At 32.0% G+C, this 21,903-nt stretch overlaps 2 protein-coding genes across 2 annotated transcripts in view; one reads left to right on the top strand and one right to left on the bottom strand.

Annotated features, from left to right (window-relative positions):
• Window positions 1–279: 279 nt before the first annotated feature.
• On the bottom strand, window positions 280–3,042 carry LOC134726649 (uncharacterized). Its single transcript, XM_063591059.1, has one exon. It carries the CDS (start codon window positions 3,040–3,042, stop codon window positions 280–282), a length of 2,763 nt encoding a protein of 920 aa, XP_063447129.1.
• A 3,282-nt stretch (window positions 3,043–6,324) lies between these two features.
• LOC134727245 (substance-P receptor-like) overlaps window positions 6,325–21,903 on the top strand; it is a 38,276-nt gene continuing 22,697 nt past the window's right edge. The window contains exon 1 of the mRNA XM_063591624.1: window positions 6,325–6,740. Within this exon, the coding sequence (XP_063447694.1) occupies window positions 6,335–6,740 (406 nt within the window). The 5' untranslated portion in view covers window positions 6,325–6,334. The remainder of the gene's footprint in view (window positions 6,741–21,903) is intronic.

Genomic DNA, 21,903 nt, shown 5'->3' with positions numbered 1-21,903 from the left:
TTTTATCCATATCATTTCTGCTCTTTGTATATTTCCTGCTGAAATTCGGTTCGCTGCACCTTTGAATGATCTATGTTTAGCTATATCCAGAATTATACTTGTCACGCGCAACATCTTGCTTACATTCGAAAATCGATTAAGATCAATGTCACTTACATCGGGTACAATGTCTCTACTCTTTTCTTCATGTTCAAATGACATCGTGATTCCAACTGCATCCGGCAACTGACTTGATTCTGAATAATCTTGCCTGATCGGCCATTGTTCAATGGGTAACCGTTAAAAATCTGGACCCTTTTGCCAAACTGATTCCATTACCAATGCGGTTGGATCTGTTGCTCTCGTGGTCAAATCAGCAGGATTCTGTTCCCCTTGTACCCACCACCAATCAGAAGGTTCTGTCTTACTTTGAATCTCGGCTATTCTAGTTGCCACAAATGTTCCGAAGCCATAACTTTCTCTTTGTATCTGAGCTCTTACTATTGTTGAATCTACCACGTGAATTATTCGAATAAAGTTAAAGTCCATCTCCTTCACTATGTTTTCTCTGATTCTTGATGCAATTACTGCACCACATAATTCCAACCTCGGAATCGACAATTGTTTTGTTGGTGCTATCCTGTTTTTTGCTATAATCAGATTCGCTTCATATGTCTCGGGACCGATTTGCCATCTTATGTATGCACATGCTCCATATGCTACACTGCTTCCATCTGAAAATACTACTAATACGGGGTTCTTGTATGCAGCCTCTGGCTTAATACATCTAGGAAACTGAATCGACTCTAGTTGAAATACTCCCTTGAAGAACTCAATCCACTTTTTTCTCATTGCATCTGCTATTGGTTCATCCCATCCACCATTTCCTCCATCTGTCTTGCAAAATGATCTCAAAAGTAGTTTTGCGGTTAAAACAAACGGACAAGCTAACCCTAAGGGGTCATAAATGCTCGCAACTTGACTAAGAACCATTCTTCTCGTGAGTATCAACGGTATGTCATCTATTTGAGTTTGTTGCAAATCTTTATCAATGTGTATTCCTCGACGTTTACTTGAAAAATTAATTTTTGCTTGAAATGTAAACATGTCATCTCTCGGTTGCCAAATCATTCCTAGAATCTTTTCCTTTGGTTCATTTGAAATATGTAATCCGTTCCATTGGTCGGACTGCTTCCCTGTAACAATCCAATGTTTAATTGTAAATCCACCCTTTACAAGTAATTTTTCAGTGTCTTCCATTACCTTTCTTGCCTGATCATTATTGTCGACAGAGTTAATGATATCATCAACATAACTGTTTCTAAGAATCATTTCGGCTGCCTCTGAGTAAATATCTTTACTCATTTCCGCAGTCATTCCTAATGCAACGGTTGCAATAGTGCCACTAGGTCTGTCCCCAAAAGTGACCGTCTTTAACACATAATGATCAGGTTTTCTGCTTGCATCGAGATCTCTCCATAGAAACCGATGCGTATGTTGATCAGGAACTGAAAGTTTGATTGCATTATACATCTTTGAAATGTCTCCTGCAATTCCAATTCTATTTTGTCGAAATCTCAGTAGCACCACTAACATGTCATTCAATACATTCGGACCCTTTGCCCAATAATCATTTATCACATGTCCCATGTATGTGGAAGAGGAATTGAACACAATCCTGATTGGGGTTGACTTAGAGTCGGGTTTTAGAACCTCATGATGCGGTAGATAATGAATTGGTCCTTCATAATTCCTGACCTCGTAATCTGAAAGTTTTCTGGCAACGTTCCTATTAACCATATCTTTGATTTGATCATTGTATGCATTTGCATAGATTGTCCCGGTGCGTTGTAAGCGTTTCTCTGTCGATTCAAGACGATGATTTGCTGCTCCTATATTGTTAGGCAATTCTGCCGATTCTCTTATCCATGGATAAGTTACAGTCCAACGTTTTTCATCTTTGTCATATTGAAGTCCCTTTCTTATCATGTTCAGTTCTCGTTCTTCTGCTATAGTGTAATTACCATTTCCGATCGGACATTTACCACACTTACAGTTTCCACATTTCGGGTTGCATTGAGTTCCTAAGCTTTCAATGTTGAAAAAGTTATCTAGACTTTCCTTCAGTCCATTAAAATTTACAATATGTATGCTACCAGTGTCGTATTGTTGTCCATATAAATGATGAATACGTACAAAATGGTGAGACACCGTACCAACTTTAAGAAGCGTGTGACTACCTCTCAAACAGTAACCAAATTGGTTTTTCATCAGTTGAAGATTTCCTACTTGTTCTGCCTTTGTTGGTAAAAGAACACAACAATCACTGCCTATCAATATGTCGACTTTTCCCTCAGGTCGAATCACATCCTTTTCCGTCACGCTTTTGAATAGCTTAGCGATGCCACGGATATCCACCCTAGTCACGTCTGCCGTAATTTGATCCATTCCATACGTCCTTATTTTCCATTCCTGTCCATTTAAAATAGTTAGTGGAACTATATATTCTTTACTTTGGATATAGTCAGTAGTGTTGCCGACCTTTGTCACGGACAATGTTACATCTCTTCCCTTGAGGTTCAGTCTCCGTGCAGAATCATGTGTTATAAGTGAGATGTTAGCTCCCGGATCCCATAGTGCTGTCAAATAGTTTCCATTGCTCGGAACCTTGCTTATCATGAGCAAAACGTCTTCTCTACCTTTATCTCCATTAACAATACTGATACAATTGTGAAACGTTGATCCATTGACTTGAATTTCATGTAAAGCTTGATGGTGCATCCTCCCACACATTTGTTGATTTTCATCCAGGACATCACACGGTTTCCTATTTGAACAGTATCTTGATAAGTGACCAATCTTGAGACAACTAAAACATCCTCCTTGTTTGCGAATTAAATCTATTTTAGTCTGACCATCCAATCTACTAAACGCTGTACATTTGCCAATATCATGATTATCAGTCTCATGATACCAACAATTTCTACGGTTTATTCTCATAGGTATATTATTCTTCGAATTCATTTCATCACCGTTCTGTTTATATCTATTACCATGCGACATAACCTCTGCTACCTGTGCCAATCCATCAACTACCTGCTTCAATGTTTCTTAATTTTGCTTTACTTGTGCTTGGAGAGATTCTACGGCTGTATCTTCCTCCAATGTTGTATTGTGAACCTTTGATTTAAGTAATGTTCGACTAGCAGAACTGTCTCGTAAATCAGAATGAATATATTCCATAGCATTTTTTTCTTCTAAAAGAAAATTTAGTAATTCCGGAAATGTATGTGATCCATGCTTTTGCTCACGAAGAGCCCATACCCTCTTCTGCAATGGAGGTAAAAGTCTCTCAATTTGACTGATCATCGTAGCTGTGTTCATTTCAAGTTCCATGTTCATTCTTTTAAGATCGAGCCAACATCTCTCGACAACATCAACTGTGGTTATAAAGCTCATATAATCACCATCAAACATTGTTTTCAGTCCTTTAATTTCACTTAGTACAGCATCAGCAAGCTTCTCTGGCTTTCCATACTTAATGTCTAACCTTTTCATCATTTCCGTAAAATCGTTGTCAACACCTTTGACAGTAAGAAGTGCTTCTCCCGTCAAACATTGTTTAAGTGTAAACGGGTCATCTTTCATGAGGAGGTTGTAGTCTTGTTTGAAGCTTGGGTAATCTCTTATATTCCCAGTAAAAACAGGTGCATCCAGTTTTTTCACTCTCATATTATCCTTGGTACACTTTACCTCCTCAATGGGTTTTATGTCTTTGACCTTTGCTGCTTCAACCACTTTGCCCATCATTGACCTTGCTTCACAAAGTTCTTGATAAAGATGATCCATGTCTGTATTACTGTGCTCAATAATATCTTTATCTGTTTCGTCGTCAGAATCCAAAACTTCCAAGTACGAGGCATGACCCCCTTCCATCTCAGAATAAGCATCTTCAAGGTCCTTGATGATTAGTTCCAGTGATTCTTTCGATTCATTGTTGTGATGACTCTTATTGAACCGATTCAATATTCGATGAAATTTTCCCTTTGCATTGCTTCTCTTCTTTTTCAAAACTTTTTTCCCATCTCCAGGTTTGTCACCATTATTTGTAGGCATGGCTTTGCGTTGAAATGTATAACTTGGGCATGAAATCAATTGTCAGGTTGTAACTATTTATTCCTATCGTTTCAACCTACAAACAAACAAAAAACAAATTTTCAGTCACATAATAAACACAATAATTCAAATCAAAATAACACCATAAATGTTCCGTAAATTCACTTTCAAATTAATCATTGATTCCGATTGTCCTTTGTATTTTATATGTAAATGTCATTCAAGCGTTCCATAGTTTTCCACACGTTGATCTCTGTATTGATATGTAAATGTTATTCCGGCGTTCCATAGTTTTCCCCAAAACGTTGATCATCGTAACATAATAACATCTGCGAATCATGTTCATATATAAAACAAAAGTAATTATCAGTTCATATTCATTGTTCTGTACACGAAACTGTTAAATAACTGTTCTTAATCTGTAATTCAACTTACACATTGACATAATACACCCAAGTTATGTGTTCCGCCTTGTCATTCATTTAAGGGATTGTTGATAATGGGGATAGTAACGACAGTTTTGATATTGGCATATGCTAAATTAAATTCAACAAAAACAAGATATATATCGTTCAAACGATACAATAATTTCCAATGTATGTATCGTTATTTGTTCATTTTTGATTTATTTTTATTTCAATATACGTTTTAATGGGTTATACGTCAAATATGAGAATTTGAATCAAATTTGTGAACATGAATTTGAAAGCGAGTGCCCCTTAAATTTGGCAACACACTTGATAGATAATTTGTTAACGATCAACATTCACGGAATATACTCGTGATAAATATGCACGTATAGGTCCAACAATTCGTAAGGAATAAAAATAAACCAAACAATAAAACTTACATATGAGTTGAAAGAAAATGCACAAACTTTATGATTATCAATCAATGAATTAACGTTTTTCAAAGATGGACAAAAAACCTATAGAATGACCAGTAGGTAAATATATTAAAATATACAAATCGATTTTATTGGAAGGAGACATCAAAAGAAAACAATTAACTGCAAAAGTGATATCATATAAATACGGACGATTGACAGTTAAACCATATGTTATGGTTATTTTCTCTTCATGACTTCAAAGACAAGATGTGTTATAAAGTCATAAATCACTCTTCACTTTACTGATTTATTGTAAATTATAACCACATTTTTTAACGTATTTTTTATTGATAAATGTAACCTCTCTCGTATGTCTAAACTAGAAAAATGAACTCTTATAATAGACGTTTATTGCTACAATTCAAACAAGTCTATGTACAACCGTTCTGAGATTGAATTCAGCGCAACTGTAATTAAATCATAATTTGCGTTTTAAGACAGTTAGAAACATAGACAAAACAAATAAAGTTAAATAAAATATCTATTTACCCAAAACACGTTATTAAGGCTGCACTTTTAGATTAAAATCGAATACGTGTTTACAAATTGTAGGGTAATTTAAAAATATCAAATATTCAATATAAATTATATTCAAGACACTTATTAAAGCAGAAATGTTCATCCTACCGTGAGACAAAACAGACATCGCAAGTATCCTTTTGGAAGTACGTTTGTCTTAATTATTAGTTTTAGCTAAATTTTACAAATAAATTTCAAACATAAAATAGCGGACAATCAAAATGAAAAGTAATTACTCAACAAAGACGATAACTGTTCGTCGGACTTTCATTATGGTTTACATACAAGCGTATTTATTATACTATTATATCTTAACGGCATTTGCAGTTAGTTTTAAATTCTGGTCTGTGGTTGAATGGTTTAAAAGATATCAATCAAAGGAATAACTTTTAGAGGCAAAATCTGTCAAAGTCAATGTATGATTTCACTAGAGAAAACTAATGTACATTTGAAAATGATATCCGCTGAAAACAGCTTCACAAATTTGCCGTTATCTGAACAAATATTAATTAAACACTGTTAAGAGATAAACAGAGAACAGAATTAGCAGTATTTTATCTCCGTATGTTTTTTTGGTTTACTAATCATACATATTATTGATCAGATTGAAGTCTATTCACCGTGTCATCGTTTCACTAGGCATCTGCATGTCAAATGGTGTTAACTCTTGTTCATCTTCAGAAGTCAACAACATTTGACAGGAGAAAGTTGATATTGATTCAGCTAAGCCATTGTCGATAACTTCTATCCGAAAGAGCAAAGCCAAAACAGCAATCGCAGCGAAATCGGATTTATAGTAAAAATCTGAAAAGTAAAATAAAAAAATAGAAAATGGATGATTACGGATATAACTTTATGAATGATACAAAATGTGGGTATAATGACAGTCTAAATGAACTTTATGTACTGGATTGTAAACAATTCTTGTTGGACGAAATAGATTACAGTGACATGCCGTATGTTGGTGAACTTAAAGTCGTCCCAACATGGGAAATTATTATTAAAATTATTTTGTTTATTGTGATCATTTTGTTCTCAGTTTTGGGCAATATTTTGATAATAATCGTTGTTATTAAAAACCATACTATGTGGACAACAACCAATTACTATCTTGTGAACCTGGCTGTTGCAGATTTAATGGTAACAATATCATGTACCTGGGTGACGCTTGTTGATGATGTGACGGAAGGATGGGTATTAGGAAAATTCTTCTGTAAAATAAATACCTTCACACAAAGTAAGTAATGTTGTATTCCACAGTAAGCACAAAACCAATGCCCACTATTTATTGAACATGATTCTTGTAACTTATAAGAATACGATTACTGCAGAACCATTTGATTATATACACACTTTCATGAATGAAAATATTTGTTAAAAAGGTACGAATTTTAAATTTGATAAATCTCTTATAAATTTTAACCTCCATACACATATTCATGCCACGATTGTTACAAATTATATCTTAAAGAGAAAAAAAGATATGCCAGTTAACATAAAAAAAGAAAAAGAAACGGACAATAATTCAATCAATTAAAATACAATGGTCCTTTTTTTAAAACTATGTTTCGTATTATTATTAGTAAAATTATTTTGTCATTGATTTTTAAGCTATTTGATAAGTATATGTCTATGCTGAAGTAGGAAGAAAGAAATATGTCTGACGCGCGAAACATATGTGCGCACATTAAACTGTGCAGACAGTCATGTTATAGTAGAACTCTGTCAAAAAAACAACTTGTGTGTAATTTTCAAGGTATTAACTGCAGTTATACACATCAAATAATATATAATGCAACAAAATAATTAGAAAACTGTTCATTCCTGAAGGTTTAAAGCAAACATAGCTTTTTTAGTACTATTTAAAAAAATACATAAATGTATTATAATGAGTTATATAGGCACTTAAATACTATAAGTACAATGTACATATTGACCAATCATTTTTGAATGACATTAATGTGTTGACAAACATAAAAGTCAGATAAAATATGGCAGGATAAAAATAATTTTGACAGGAATGGAGAAAATCCAGGCTCGTCATTACTATCTCAGTTAAGTTTAATAAAAAGTATTTCAAGGTTTTTATAAATACAACTGGCAAGACTGCCAAAACCAAATGTTTGCAATCCGTGTAAAATTTTTTGCCTACAAATACAATCAACACGAGATAGTAATTCGTTTGAATATTTAAACTCAATTTTCACTTAGTGGTTCAAACATTCATATGAAATATTAATACTGCGAACGATTGTGCCTCGTTATGGTAATTTAGTGGCCTATGTGTATTTAATACTAATTGAGTCGGAGGGTTCGCGGTGTTATTGAAATTTAATGCGAATACTATTCAATTACATTTTATCAGAATGATAATTGAACCTTGCTATATAGTGGCAACATGTGAGAAGAGAAGATAGACCAAAGGGGAATTTGTATACAGGCTGGTCATACTTTAATAGCGAGGATTATTGTCAATTCAGCATTTTTTTAAAATTCATAGTAAGGTTCATCATTAACCAGAATATTTATTTACCAACATTCATCGCGTGTACGAACTAAAGGGTAGACATATAATTGCTTAGCGTGGTAATGCTTTCGTATAGTAAACAGTCCTCTTTAAAAATTATCTGTATGCCTTGGAGGATCATATAGAAACTGGATATGTTTTTACTTTCTTTATTCTTTGACGGACAATGAAAAATCACCTAAGCTTAAGCTAATGTACATACCCTCACCATACCCTACTACTTAATAATTAAAATGCATTAATTTGTCAAATTACCTTCATATTCGTATTTTCGAACGAAGATTGATGCAACACATTATATTTTATTTAACATTGCGATGCATTGAACAATAGAACAAACAGTACAAAACTTCAGATATATAAAAAAGAAGATATGTGGTATGATTGACAAAGAGACAAATGTCAAAGAAATTAACAACTAAATGTAGGCTTACAGCCTTCAATAATGAGCAAAACCAATACCACGTAGTCAGCTATCAAAGAATCGAGAAGACAGAACACGAACTAAAGAAAGCGGGCGCACCTAGTCATGCATAGACTAACAAAACAGACGTCAAGTTAATAAGTAAATAAATATATAAGTCATAACATAATACTTGCAGAGATGTCAGGCACTTCGGAGGAAAATGAAATCATTTTTCTGACAGGAAGCCCGTTAAACAAACAAGCAATCGGAGCTGCTTAAGAGTCAAATTCCTTTAAAGTCAAAATCGGGTTAAAACGAGCATAACATACTTATAGAAACATATCTGAATCAATTAAGACGAACTGATCAGGTAACAATCTACCTTATCATTATAGCGAAGTTACAACGTTTTTAGTGAGAACTGTAGTTACTTTCTACTACCAATAATTAGGCCGTTAGTTATTCTCGTTTGAATTGTGTTACATATGTGATTTCGGGTCATATAGCTGACTATGCTGTATAGGCTTTGATCATTGTTGAAGGCCGTACGGTGACCTAAAGCTGCTTATTAGTATGTCATTCGATCTCTTGTGTAGAGTTGTCTTATTGGTACTCATACCACGTTTACTCTTTTATATGATGAAGAAATTCAAAGTGCCTGTAAATAAACTCATCATAGATACCAGGAATAAAAATTCATTATTTACGCCAGACCCGCGTTTCGTCTACAAAAGACTCATCAGTGACGCTCGAATCAAAAATGTTATAAAAGGCCAAATAAAGTACGAAGTTGAAGAGCAATGAGGACCAACAATTTTGTTTCCCAAAGAAGTTTTAACTTTGTTCTTCCGAAGAAGTTTAAAGAGTGTCATCCTCAGAATAAACTCCAAACACATTTCAGGATCACAGGTTTGAACCCCTGATGCAGTTTTAGTATATCTATATCATGTAACAGGCAAGTTATGATAGTAATGGGATTTTAGAAAGTAAAATTTACTATTTCGCATATCCAATTATCACGTCTTCTTCGACCTTGATTTTTTTCAAAATTTTGTTTGTTTTATATAGATATTAATTTAATACGAATATCGTGTTTACAGAAAGTAAAATCCAAAAAAATAATGAACTCTGGGGAAAATTCAAAACGGAAAGTCGCTTATCAAACGGGAAAATCAAAAGCTCAAATTAATCTGACGAATGGATAACAATAGTTATCAAAAGTACCAGGATTTTATAGATAACAACTGTCATATTCCTGACTTGGTACAGGCGTTTATTTTTTTCTCATTTATATCGAACTATTTTAAATTAGTACACCATAAACGCATTTCGTGTACACAAACCGCAGAAATACCTCTCAAATTCAGACAGTTTGAATGTCCCTCTGGTATCGTTCGCCCTACTTTTGTACAGACAAATCAAATATATAGCTTAGGAGCATCGTAAATAAAAAGTCCCCAAAAGGTAATATGTTCCGGGGTTTTGTTTTTAAATTGTTCAGAAAAAATCCTGATATTTTAATCTATGGTATATTAATGTTTCTCTTGCATTTGGATGCAATTATTGTCCTGAAACCGTTTGTGTTAATTGAATATTGGTAGATTACAAGTAAAAGTTGTGATCAAATGTGTTCAAATATGTTTCATTTATCTTTAAAAAAAACATATGATTTCTATAAAGATTGATGCTTTCAAGGAAGCATTTACACCAGGAACGTTCTGTATATTACGTTATTACCCATACAAAATGTGTTACAAAAAACACTCAGTTGGGGAATAATATAGACTATTATATTAGGTTTTAGCTGTCAGTGAATATTTTATGCCAGTTATTTACTTATGATATGCAAGGCTTGAATTTTTATCTTTTTGTGTAACACCATATAATTAATCATCATTTCTCTATTCAATGGTCTAATTTAATTATTAAGATTTGAAAATTCCAAGCGGGCTATCCTTTTGTTCATTCAGTGAAAGGCAAATAATGAATTTACAATAGATTTGTCACTAGGGAGACCATAGTAGACAGAAACCGAAAGTTCATCGGTATCATGTCTGTCTCCTGTAATGAAACACTTCGACTGTAAGTGTCTTGAGATTTAAAGAAAAAATAATCAAGATTTGCTTTCTCCCAGTGATGTTCAAATAACATCATTTAAGATCAGAGATAGATATTAAGCAATTAAATAGATTTAATATAAATAATATATACTGTATTCGTTCTTCAGGGTAAAGTTAGGTGCTCTAAGGTAAAAGTAAATAAATCAAGAATTCAAAATTGACACTTTCAGCTGATAGAGTATTAGTTAAGGATCAAAGTAACCTAAAAATATTGATAGGGTATGGAGCTCCTTCTCTTGATATTTGATTTATAAAAGAACGAGGAGAAAGGCTGACTCGGACTTTAACCTTATAATTGCATTGGTATTATTTGGGTCTAAAATAAAAAAAAAACAGAAAATCACGAATCTGCTGAAATTTTGTCAAATGACCTTTTATAAGCTATCTAGTCTTAAAATATGTTAAAGGACAAATAGGTGTTATGGAGCAAAACATTTTACCTTGTATTATATGGAAAACACTGAGAAGGCCGAACATTTGACACTTATTCCAAAACCTCACATAAGTCCATCCTTAAGCATACATTTTAATTTTTTATATTATATTGTTTGTTTTTGTTTTGGTATTATTGCGTTATAAAAAAGACTTATTGCATAGATGATGTCACGAGTTGATCTATAGTTGAACAGAAAGTAAAGGTTGTTCTGAATTCTACTTAGACGTTATTTAACTCCAAATAATTTGACATCAGTGTGCGTGTCCATGAACATTCTATATACTTATCTTATTTTATTGAACCTGATAAGCTTATGTTGTTACTGCGATAGAAGTTTACATTTGCTATTAAAATAAATAAAATCCACTTGGTGAATAATTCATTAAACATTAAACACGAGACAATGAAATTATGAAATTATGCCATAGAAATGAATTAAGTAAATTATGAGGGTATTTGTTTTTTAGTAAGTGACGCTAATGATGCTGTTGTTGTAGTGGTTACAATTTGAAATACATCAAATATACAATTGTACCATAGTATCCAAAAAACTGAATCATTTTTGTTACCAATATGTACAGCTTTATGAGGGACCGATAGCACCTAAAATAAACATTAAATTAAAACTATGACATATGACATTCATACAAGGTACAGGGGTCAGCTAAAGGAAAAAATACAACGATGTATTTCCCATTGTAAACATAGTGCAATATATGCCCCAAAAAAATGGCCATGGTAAACATAATGGGGATTAAAAACTAGAGGCTATCAAGAGCCTGTGTCGCTCACCTTGGTCTATGTGCATATTAAACAATGGAAACAGATAAATTCATGACAAAATAGTGTTTTGGTGATGGTGATGTGTATGTTGATCTTACTTTACTGAACATTCTTGTTGCTACAATTATCATTATCTATGATGAACTTGGTCCAGTAATTACAGTGGAAAATATTTTCTAAAAATTTACAAAAATTTTTGAAAAATTTTAAAAATTTACTATAAAGGGCAATAACTCCTTAAATCTTATTTTACTGAACATTATTGCTCTTAACAGTTTATCTCTCTATCTATAATAATATTTAAAATAATAACTAAAAAAGCAAAATTTACTTAAAATTAACAATTCAGGGGCAGCAACCCAACAATTGGATGTCTGATTCATCTAAAAATTTCAGGGCAGATAGATCTTGACCTGATAAATTATTTTATCCATGTCAGATTTGCTTCACATGCTTTCGTTTTTAAGTTATAAGCCAAAAACTGCATTTTACCCCTATGTTCTATTTTTAGACATGGTGGCCATCTTGGTTGGTTGGCCGGGTCACCTGACACATTTTTTTAACAAGATACTCTAATAATGATTGTGGCCAAGTTTGAATTAATTTGGCCTAGTAGTTTAAGAGGAGAAGATTTTTGTAAAAGTTAACTAAGATTAACGAAAAATGGTTAAAAGATGACTATAAAGGGCAATAACTCCTTCAGGGGTTAACTGACCATTTCAGTCATGTGTACTTATTTGTAAATGTTACTTTGCTGAACATTATTGCAGTTTACAGTTTATCTCTATCTATAATACTATTCAAGATAATAACAAACAACAGCAAAATTTCCTTAAAATTACCAATTCAGGGGCCTGACCTGTAAAAGCTAACGACGACGGACGACAACGGACGACGACGACGGACGCCGGACGCTAAGTGATGAGAAAAGCTCACTTGGCCCCTTAGGCCAGGTGAGCTAAAAACAAAAAACAAAAAAACGGAACAAGCAGACTGGTTTTGACAGTAAATTTGATGACGATTTTGATGAGACTCAAATGATATGGAGTACATTGCCTTACTTTGTAGTATTTTGAGTGTCAGTAGGGTGATACCAATGACATATCAAAGCTATACAAGTGAGATGGCGAGCCTGGCTGTAGGCCCTATTTTTATTTTTTTTTGGATTTTGACATTTGATTAAGGTTTTACCGTTTTCCTTGAAGTTTTGTATTTTTGAAATTTTACTTTTAAATGCACTTCTATGATTAGATCGAGTGCAAATTATGCATTTGCTCACTTTACGAGTGAATTAAGATATGTCGAGTTATGAACAAAATAAACTCGCCTAAATTGATGAGTAATGTATTAAGAAAGAATCTCTCGATCATGGGGCAGTCAGGTCGGTGCGTCTTTTTAACGAAAATTATAAGCACATTGTTCAACGTCTTAGTCATAGCGCGTTTTTGCCCAATTCAAAACAAACTTGGTCCACTTGGTTTAATTGGTTCACATTTTGTCATTTAGGAGCCTTTTAAAATTGACTATAGCATGTTTTTTGAATGTCGTGCGGTTGAACTAAAGAAGCCAAAAGACACAATCGAATGTGAAACGTAAGAATTATTGATTGTTGCTTTATAAACTTCCAGTAATTTGTCATTCATACAACGGACAGCTATGCCCGTACTTTCGTATTGTTGGTATGTTTTGAGTGAACGAATTTTCCACCAAAAGAGTACTACATCTTTTGGCCAAACAAATAACAGACTTATACACATTGAATTGTGTATTAATATTTAAACAAACTGACCAATCCAATACAAACATTTGAAATCCTGTATGATCAACTAGTATTTGATTACAAAACACTAAGGTTTTATCGGGTACCTTTCGAAGTTTACAGTCCTAGATATGAAAATCATATTTCATGCGATAATAGTCAGGTGTTTTCTTCATTGTTGATACTTTGATTGTTACCTTGTTTGAATCATACAAAATGTTGCAGTTAATTGTTAATCGTAAGTAACTAATGGCCAGGAACGGAAATATTGCGTGAAACATAATCTCGTAATGCAATTATTATAAAGAAATTCAAAGAATAGGAACTTCGCTTGTACTGCTGCTATGCATATGCATGCATCATCACCTAGTTTAGAATGTTTGCAGTTTCCTTAACTTTTTTGTCATGAGTTTGTTTATTCAAAATGAATTATTCAGTTTTGAAAATCGATAAACTAACATTTTCTCTTAATCATATAAAAGTCACAGTGAAACCTTCAACACAGAGAACGGTTTAACGGAATTATTTGTTGAATGTCAATAACACTACTTACAGTAACATCTGTTTATTGAAGAATTCAGCTCCGGGGTTACATCAACATTGCATGGTGGATAACAGGCAAAGAAATAAACGAATACTGTCATTGTTCTTCCAATGAACAATGACATAAAAAGAAGTTAGACAATCATGCATCATATTATCTGTTTGATAACTTGGCAGTAAAAATTATGTGTATGAATAGGGGAAATAAATATATATTATAATGTTCTTTATTTGACTTTGTAAATACTTTTTTTAATTCTTTTACTGTTTAGTCTATATCTGGTAATATCTTTTGACGAGGCTCAGAACTTCTAATTCCCGAAATTGTATTTTTGTGCTCTCAAAAACTTCCTGTCGTTTTTGCTAATTCGCTTTGTCTGTATGTCTTTTGTTTTTTCTTTGTTGATATATTTCTTTGTTTTTAACTGATCTAGATTATAACAAAATGTTGATAGCTTTACCCCCATTTACGAAATATTTACCTCGTGTGTCTGTTTTGTTTTATTAACACATTGCCAATATAATTGAATTTATGTGACTGTCATACAAGTACGAGACTTAGCTATCTTTACAACCAGATTAAGTCCATCATTATCTTTAGCTGACTGCATTAGAAAATGCCCATACAAAGTCAGGAATATGACAGGTCTTATCCATTCTTTTTATAGATTTTTTTTATAATTTGATTAGCAACTTTCCGGTTTGAATTTTCCTTTGAGTTTGTTATTATTTTTCAAATCTTTACATTACGTAAAAAACAATAAAAAAAAAATGTCCATAATAAGGAAAAGAAAGTGACTAGATTTTTATGCACAGTCATATTTGCCAATTCAATTTAACAGCATTTCACAAAACTTTCCTAATAAAATAAGGTATTCATAATCTTCACCAATTCAACTATACTACATCAGACAAAAAGACAAGCAGTTAAAGTATATGATAAAACAGATTAAAAATTAAGACGTATTAAAAAAACGCTAAAAAAATCCATCAACACAATCATATTAATAATAGAACATTATCAGAAGATATGTTTGATAATTCAAAGAGTAATCTTTCTTGATTCCAGACAATCCGGGAGCAATCCTTGAAATTTCATTCTTCATTCTGTTTCAAAACATTGGTTATAAAAGAAGCGTTAAAACAATGCTGACTTTGTCCAATAAGCTATACCATATTCATTCGTCTGTCTAATTCTTACACGTATAAGAATATAACGATTAAACAAATAGTTCGACCTCCGTACTGGCAACAAGACTGTCCATCCTGCATTTAAATTGCTTTTCAAAATGATTTTCATTAAGATTGCTTTGAGAATTTAATTAAAATAGGTGGGATTAATTTGAGATTTTTTCTACATCAAATACTTGACTGATGGCTATTTATTGACTAGCAGATAACGTGTGAATACTTGATACAAGACATCAATGGGTTCTGTAGGAAAAAAAACAGTATTTCTTATTTTCAAAAAGAATCAGCATACTTGGTCGTAATAATGGTCATTAACACGAGAATATCATTTTTTTTAAATCCATTCTTTTAACGAACAATATATATTTTAAAACCCTACCTTTGTAAACGGAAACGGGTAGATATAGGTTGCTAATTTTTCCTGCGTATTGTATAATTAAAATAATTAAAAATAGAAATAAAAAAATGAAATGTTGATAAAACTAAAATTGAACAATTGAAAAACTTATGAATTTTATAATTATATGACTGTTGTGGAGTTTTTGCTTGTTGTCGCGTTGTCACGTTGGAGTTTAACCACCACTCTTGTTTGCTTGAAGATATGTCTTTTGGAGTTAATACCACTTTATTACTATTTTGATTTGCGTCGCTGATGAGTCTTATATAGACGAAACGCGCGTATTGCGTATACAATAATAACTCTTGTACTTTGATAACTACTTAATGTTTTCATGCTTTATTAGTGAGTAAAATACATAAGCTATATAGATAAATCAAGTCTTCCAGTTTGTATTAAATTTATAATTAAAATATTCGAACTCATAGAAAAAGGCAAAATTCTATATATGCACTAGACTTATCATTTTTTGTCAACAATATGAAGAAATTAGATCGACATAAAACTATTTCTATATTTCACAAAAGAAAATCTTGAATATGCCAGGAAGGCATTAGAAATGAGATCTGCCATTGTCCCTAACATATGTTGATCTCTGGTTATTTGTACATAGTGTTGGTGACAGGCCGGAAATGTTGGAAGTAATTATGTTGTATAGATGTAAATTTGCCTCACAGAAAGCCATGTGATAGTCAATTAAGCTTTAAAGCGAAAGTTCTGATAAGCACAGCATGTCAGCCTTTAGTATGTCAGTGTATAGCATGCAACTCGTTTACAAAGCAGGTTGTGGTCGATAACGAATTGAAACTAAAACAAAATAAACTTTTCTCAAGAGACGCTATTTTCAAATTTTCTTACAATTAACATGAAAAAATCTCGTTTATCGTGATCAACAAATTATTTGACATTTTCAATTTTGAGCAATCTAAATAAGTAGTACTGATAACTTTCACTCAGTAAGATGTTGTATGGTGCCTAATAAGATGGAACGACAATAATTACGTATAGATTGCATCACTAATATTCTTTAACTAAAGCTTTGTAATTGTTTAGTTGATATTCTTATTATTGTGTACCCATCTTTTAATCGTTGTTTAATTAAAAGAGGGACGAAAGATACCAAAGGGACAGTCAAACTCATAAATCGAAAATAAACTGTCAACTCCATGGTCAAAAATGACATAGACAAACACACAATAATAGCACATACAACATAGAAAACAAAAGCATAAGCAACACGAACCCCATTAAAAAAATAGGGGTGATCTGAGGTGCTCCAGAAGGGTAAGCAGATCCTGCTCCACATGTGGCACATGGGAGCAGGGAATTTGTGATATGATGCCAGTTACATCTAGAAAATAGCAAAAGCACTAGCACAGTTTTCAACGTATTTAAAAAAAATATATAAATTGATTCAATAACTTTACATTATGATATGAGACGGCATTTCCTTACAATATGTGCTTTGTTTTATACTAACATGTTATCACTTGTTACAGGGCTTCAGAGCTGACATGATTTAAGGATGTGTTTTTCTGACTATTCAGTCTCGTTCAGTCTCGTTGAAATCTCGTTCTTGAATTATTTCCCAAACATGTGATAGAAGTGGAAAATATCAATGAATTTTAAAAATATTATAACCAAACAAAAATCTGTGAAAAAAAATGTGTATTTACAACGAACGGTTTATGAGTAATCCAGTTTTCAAATTGTACAACCAATCAAGATAGAATTTTTAGCCAAAATTTTGACGAAATGGGTAAAGGATACAAACATGATTTTACAAGAATCATGTTCCTCCCATATCATTTTGATCTTTTCAGATTTCTTAGATATGTTTTTTTTCAATCATTTATAACAAAAAAGTTGAAATAATATGCATTTTGATTTTAAAACTGAGAAAAATCACAAAAACACAAAATTGACAGCATGGTAAATTTTACAAAAAAAACCCGTCAAAATATGATAAATCTTTCCTATATTAACACCTTCCTATAGTGTTTGTAAGTAAAAATTATTTGTGATTTTTTTTCACGACTATAGCCCCAAAATAGGTAAAAATCGATGAAAAATGGGAAAATCATCAACATTGGGCATTTTCAAAGGGCCGTAGCCAGCCAAAAAAAAAAAAGCGCGCCACCATATGTTTTTGTTACAATATTAAAAACCCAAAAAACAGGTTAAGAAAAAAAGTATAATTATAGAAATGTTTGGCTCCTCAGAGGGGTACATCCTTAGAACATACTGTCGAAATTCTGGTCTCCGTTGTCAATTTTAGAAATTATTTAAAAACACAAAGAGTAAGATGTTAAGGTAGTCTTACATTATTGGCATTAAATTTTATGGGGTGAGCTTTCCAGGTGAAAGTAAATCAAGAAAAAAAGATAAGGACGAATTATTTAGTATATGTACAATTTAACTGTAATTTAACAGGTTGTGATACATTTTACTTTGTTTTTATCATTGGTTTTAGAAACGAAAAAAGCTTCCGACAGTTTGGGCAACTAAATAAGCTTTGTTTACCCGAGACTCTTCATATTTAACAATACGCCGAGATATTGCAATGGTATATTTTCGAGTTTGTTTAAACTTCTTTGTTTCCACAATAATATTGTAAACCAAGATCATAAACTATGCATATTAATAAACGGTATCTTATCACTTGATTTCAAACCCACATACTAATTTTCCAAGAAAAGAAAACTATCACAATAGCAACATATCCACATTCGCATATACATTGTAGATTATATAGTAATGGTAATACTTTATATATATAGCAGGTGTATTTGAATCGTTCTTCAACTGTTACAGCAGATCCAGAAAATATCCCCGGACGTATGAAATTTATAAAGAATAATTCTATTTTGCTTTTTTGATATGATGATATGAGATATATACTATAAATAAAATAAGGATTGAAAAATATTTCAAATATGTTTTCAACAACAGATTAAGAAAGTTTTTTTTTTGTTCATTCAAAAACAAAAATGCATCAAAAAGCTTAAGATAAAAATAAAAGTTTGTAGCAACTTACTTGTTTTCAATGATGATACACCCTCAGTTATTTCTGCCACCTTACCAGCAATATACTTACTTCACATGAATATGGAATATTTATGTCTAAACTCAGTCGGTATCCGATAGCTTACAGCTGCTTTTTACACTTTATAAAACGTCACCTTTGTATGAGCAGAAATTTGTTGAACCAGGGTTGTGTCAAAGAACGTCTCTTCCTTTAGAAAAAAAGTTCATCGGAATTTACCAAGATCTTGCTTGTAAATATTCCTTATCATTTTCAAAACTTATCAACTCGACACATAATATATGATGGTATTGAAGCAAAGATTCTAGATTTTTAACCATTACTGTTTAGTTCATTGTTGAATATATATCAAATTTTACATCCCACTTCATTGTGTTTTTGTGCTGTGTGTCTTTTTGTTTAATATTCTTGTCCTTCTATTTGCTTATGTGGTTTATCTATATGCCTGTTTATTTTCTTTGTTTTAACAAAGTTGTTTGTTTTTATAGTGTTTAATGTATTAACACAATGTTGACTGCTGAATCCTCACTTTTTACGTTTTTAATTATTATGATTGTTTGGTTTGCTCAGACATTGTTAACATAATGGCGATTTTTGCAGTTGTCGTACAAGTGGGAGGTTTAGTAAGCTACTAAACCAGGTTAAATCCACTACTTGTTTACATAAAGCAATGTCTGTTCCAAATCAGTTGTTTTCTTTCGTTTAGTGTGACTTTGATTTTATCCTTGGCGTTCAGTATTTTCTATTTTACTATTTATAATCTCATTTAGTGTTTCACTAAAATACTTATTTTAAAAATGGTTCCCTTCAATTATTCTTTTCAACGATGGCCGCTCTCAATTGTGTTGCCATATAACAGTTGAGGGGTGCCATTGTACCTCAACAGTACATCCCAACTGTATTTTCAAATGATGGTATGCCTCAATTATAGCTTTTATTAAGAATGTTGGTGGTATCCCTTTAACTATTTCTTTAACTAAGAGTACTTCTCAATTATTTGTTAAATGATGGCGCCCGTCAATCATTTCTTTCATTGATGGTACCCCCTCAATTAATTTGTTTCAAAGTTGGCACACCCTCAACTGTTCCTTTGAGTAGTAGTTATCCTTGGTTATTCCAATAATTTTATTAAGCTTTCAATAATCATACATGTACATATTTTACACTAGTGACTTACCTAATAATGAATTAAAGGAAGACAATGAAATCTGTATTGTTCGTTTACATTACGGAAGAGAATTAAAATCTAAATAAAGGTAAAGAAACAGCAAATTTGAGGTCAATAATAGGTCCATCATTTCTTTTAACCAAAATTTGCGGGACCATCACGTGTATGAAATAATTGCAACTGAACGTAAATAATTTCAATCAAATTTAATTTCTGTGCGCACATTCGATGTTTTTGCATTGACACACATTTGAATTGATAACTTTATTGGTTTCATAACTACTTTGATCTGAGCGTCACTGATAAGTTTTATGTAGACGAAATGCGCGTCTGGAGTATTAAATTATAATCCTGGTACCTTTGATAACTATCCGATCCATTTGAATACGAGTAATGTGTGTAGTCTTTCTTATATAACAATTAACAAAAACTAGTAATGGTATATAGGAATCTGTAGAAAAGATCTTATGACAATTTGATTTTGAAAAATACCCTACCTTAGCTAGTTTAGTTTAACCTTATTAAAAATGACAATTTTATTAAAAAAAACACTACACAATGTTATTCAATTTGACCTTATTGTAAATATGTTGGAAAGGAAAATATATATGATACTGATGCATGAAATTAAACAGCTTAACATACTGATTAAATCTAAAGCCGTTTAAAATCACATTTGTATGAGAAAGTTACGCATTGTTTAAATATCTATCATCCTAAATGCCAACTTACAATTAGCGTGTCATTAGTTACAGAACAGAAATTTTAACCACTCTTAATTTGAAACTTTTAGTAATAGATCTCAAAGATTTATTATCTTTTCATTACGAAGATTGTTGCTAATGGCAGTAAAACTTGAAAATAAAAACCCAATTTTAGTCTTTTGGAAAATGTTCTTAATACTTATGTCTATTGGTGACGTGTTTATGTAAAAAGTAAACTCGACCTGATTTTGTAAATGAATAAGTCTCTCGAGGCAAATTGTATCTCCTTAAATGCCAGTAATATCTGCAGTAAATGGGTTTTCTGAATTTAAGATTTAATTACATTTCTTAAGTGAAGTGCTATTTAATGTTGTCGTCAGTAATTAAGTTGGATAATTTTAAATTTCTGTAAACATCCTCTTTGATTATATTCAAACTCATTAATACTGCAGCCTTATATATATGGTTTTTCAAACAAATGGAAATGTCAACGTGTTTTGAAAGAAAGCCGAAAAGCTAGTTCTTACAATAATAGAAATCAAGTCTGTTAACAAACATCACGTCATCTTTTGATTGAAATGTTGTCACAATACTCTTGTAGTTCATTATTCATAGAAAACAAACAAAATAAAAACAAAAACAAAGTAAACATTCATACATGAAGTAATGAATTTTGTACAAATATACAAATACATAAAGTATTTGGAAATTATTATGGTTCTACTTTATAACGTAAGTGTGTTCGATTATAATGATAAAACATTGGTGGACTGATGTTTCACAACGGAATGCATATCCTATTCAATGTATTTGAAATCTGATCCAAGAAGCTCGGATATCAGAAACAGTTTTTTATACAAATTAAGACTAAAATCGGACATTCTTCATGAACAATTTCAGTGTTTACAACCAAAGAAAAATTTCCAAAATAGACGGAAAATGTAAATATAAAAAGACATCGTATATTTGCAAAGGGAACAACTCTCCACTAGAGACCAAATGCCATATAAATTTAAAAAGTATATGTCATATTCTGTATTCCACCATGGAGTATATAAAAAATAAAACATCTTGATGGGGATAAGAACATTCAATGCTCTCATTTGTACAATTCTTGCCAGATTTTTATGAAACTTATATTATAGACTTTTATCAAACATTTAGTACAAAGTACAGCTATTTTGTATATCAAATAAAGGTACTTTTTTCCAGTCTGGTTCACTTACCCTGTATCGCATACCCCATATGGCATGGCTAAACCCGTATCGTATACCCCGTATCGCATACCTGGTGTAACGTCTTAAGTATTATGACGTCAAC

The sequence above is a fragment of the Mytilus trossulus genome, chromosome 7 (assembly GCF_036588685.1).
Source record: "Mytilus trossulus isolate FHL-02 chromosome 7, PNRI_Mtr1.1.1.hap1, whole genome shotgun sequence".
Taxonomy (NCBI): domain Eukaryota; kingdom Metazoa; phylum Mollusca; class Bivalvia; order Mytilida; family Mytilidae; genus Mytilus; species Mytilus trossulus.
This window is presented reverse-complemented; position numbering and strand designations above follow the sequence as displayed.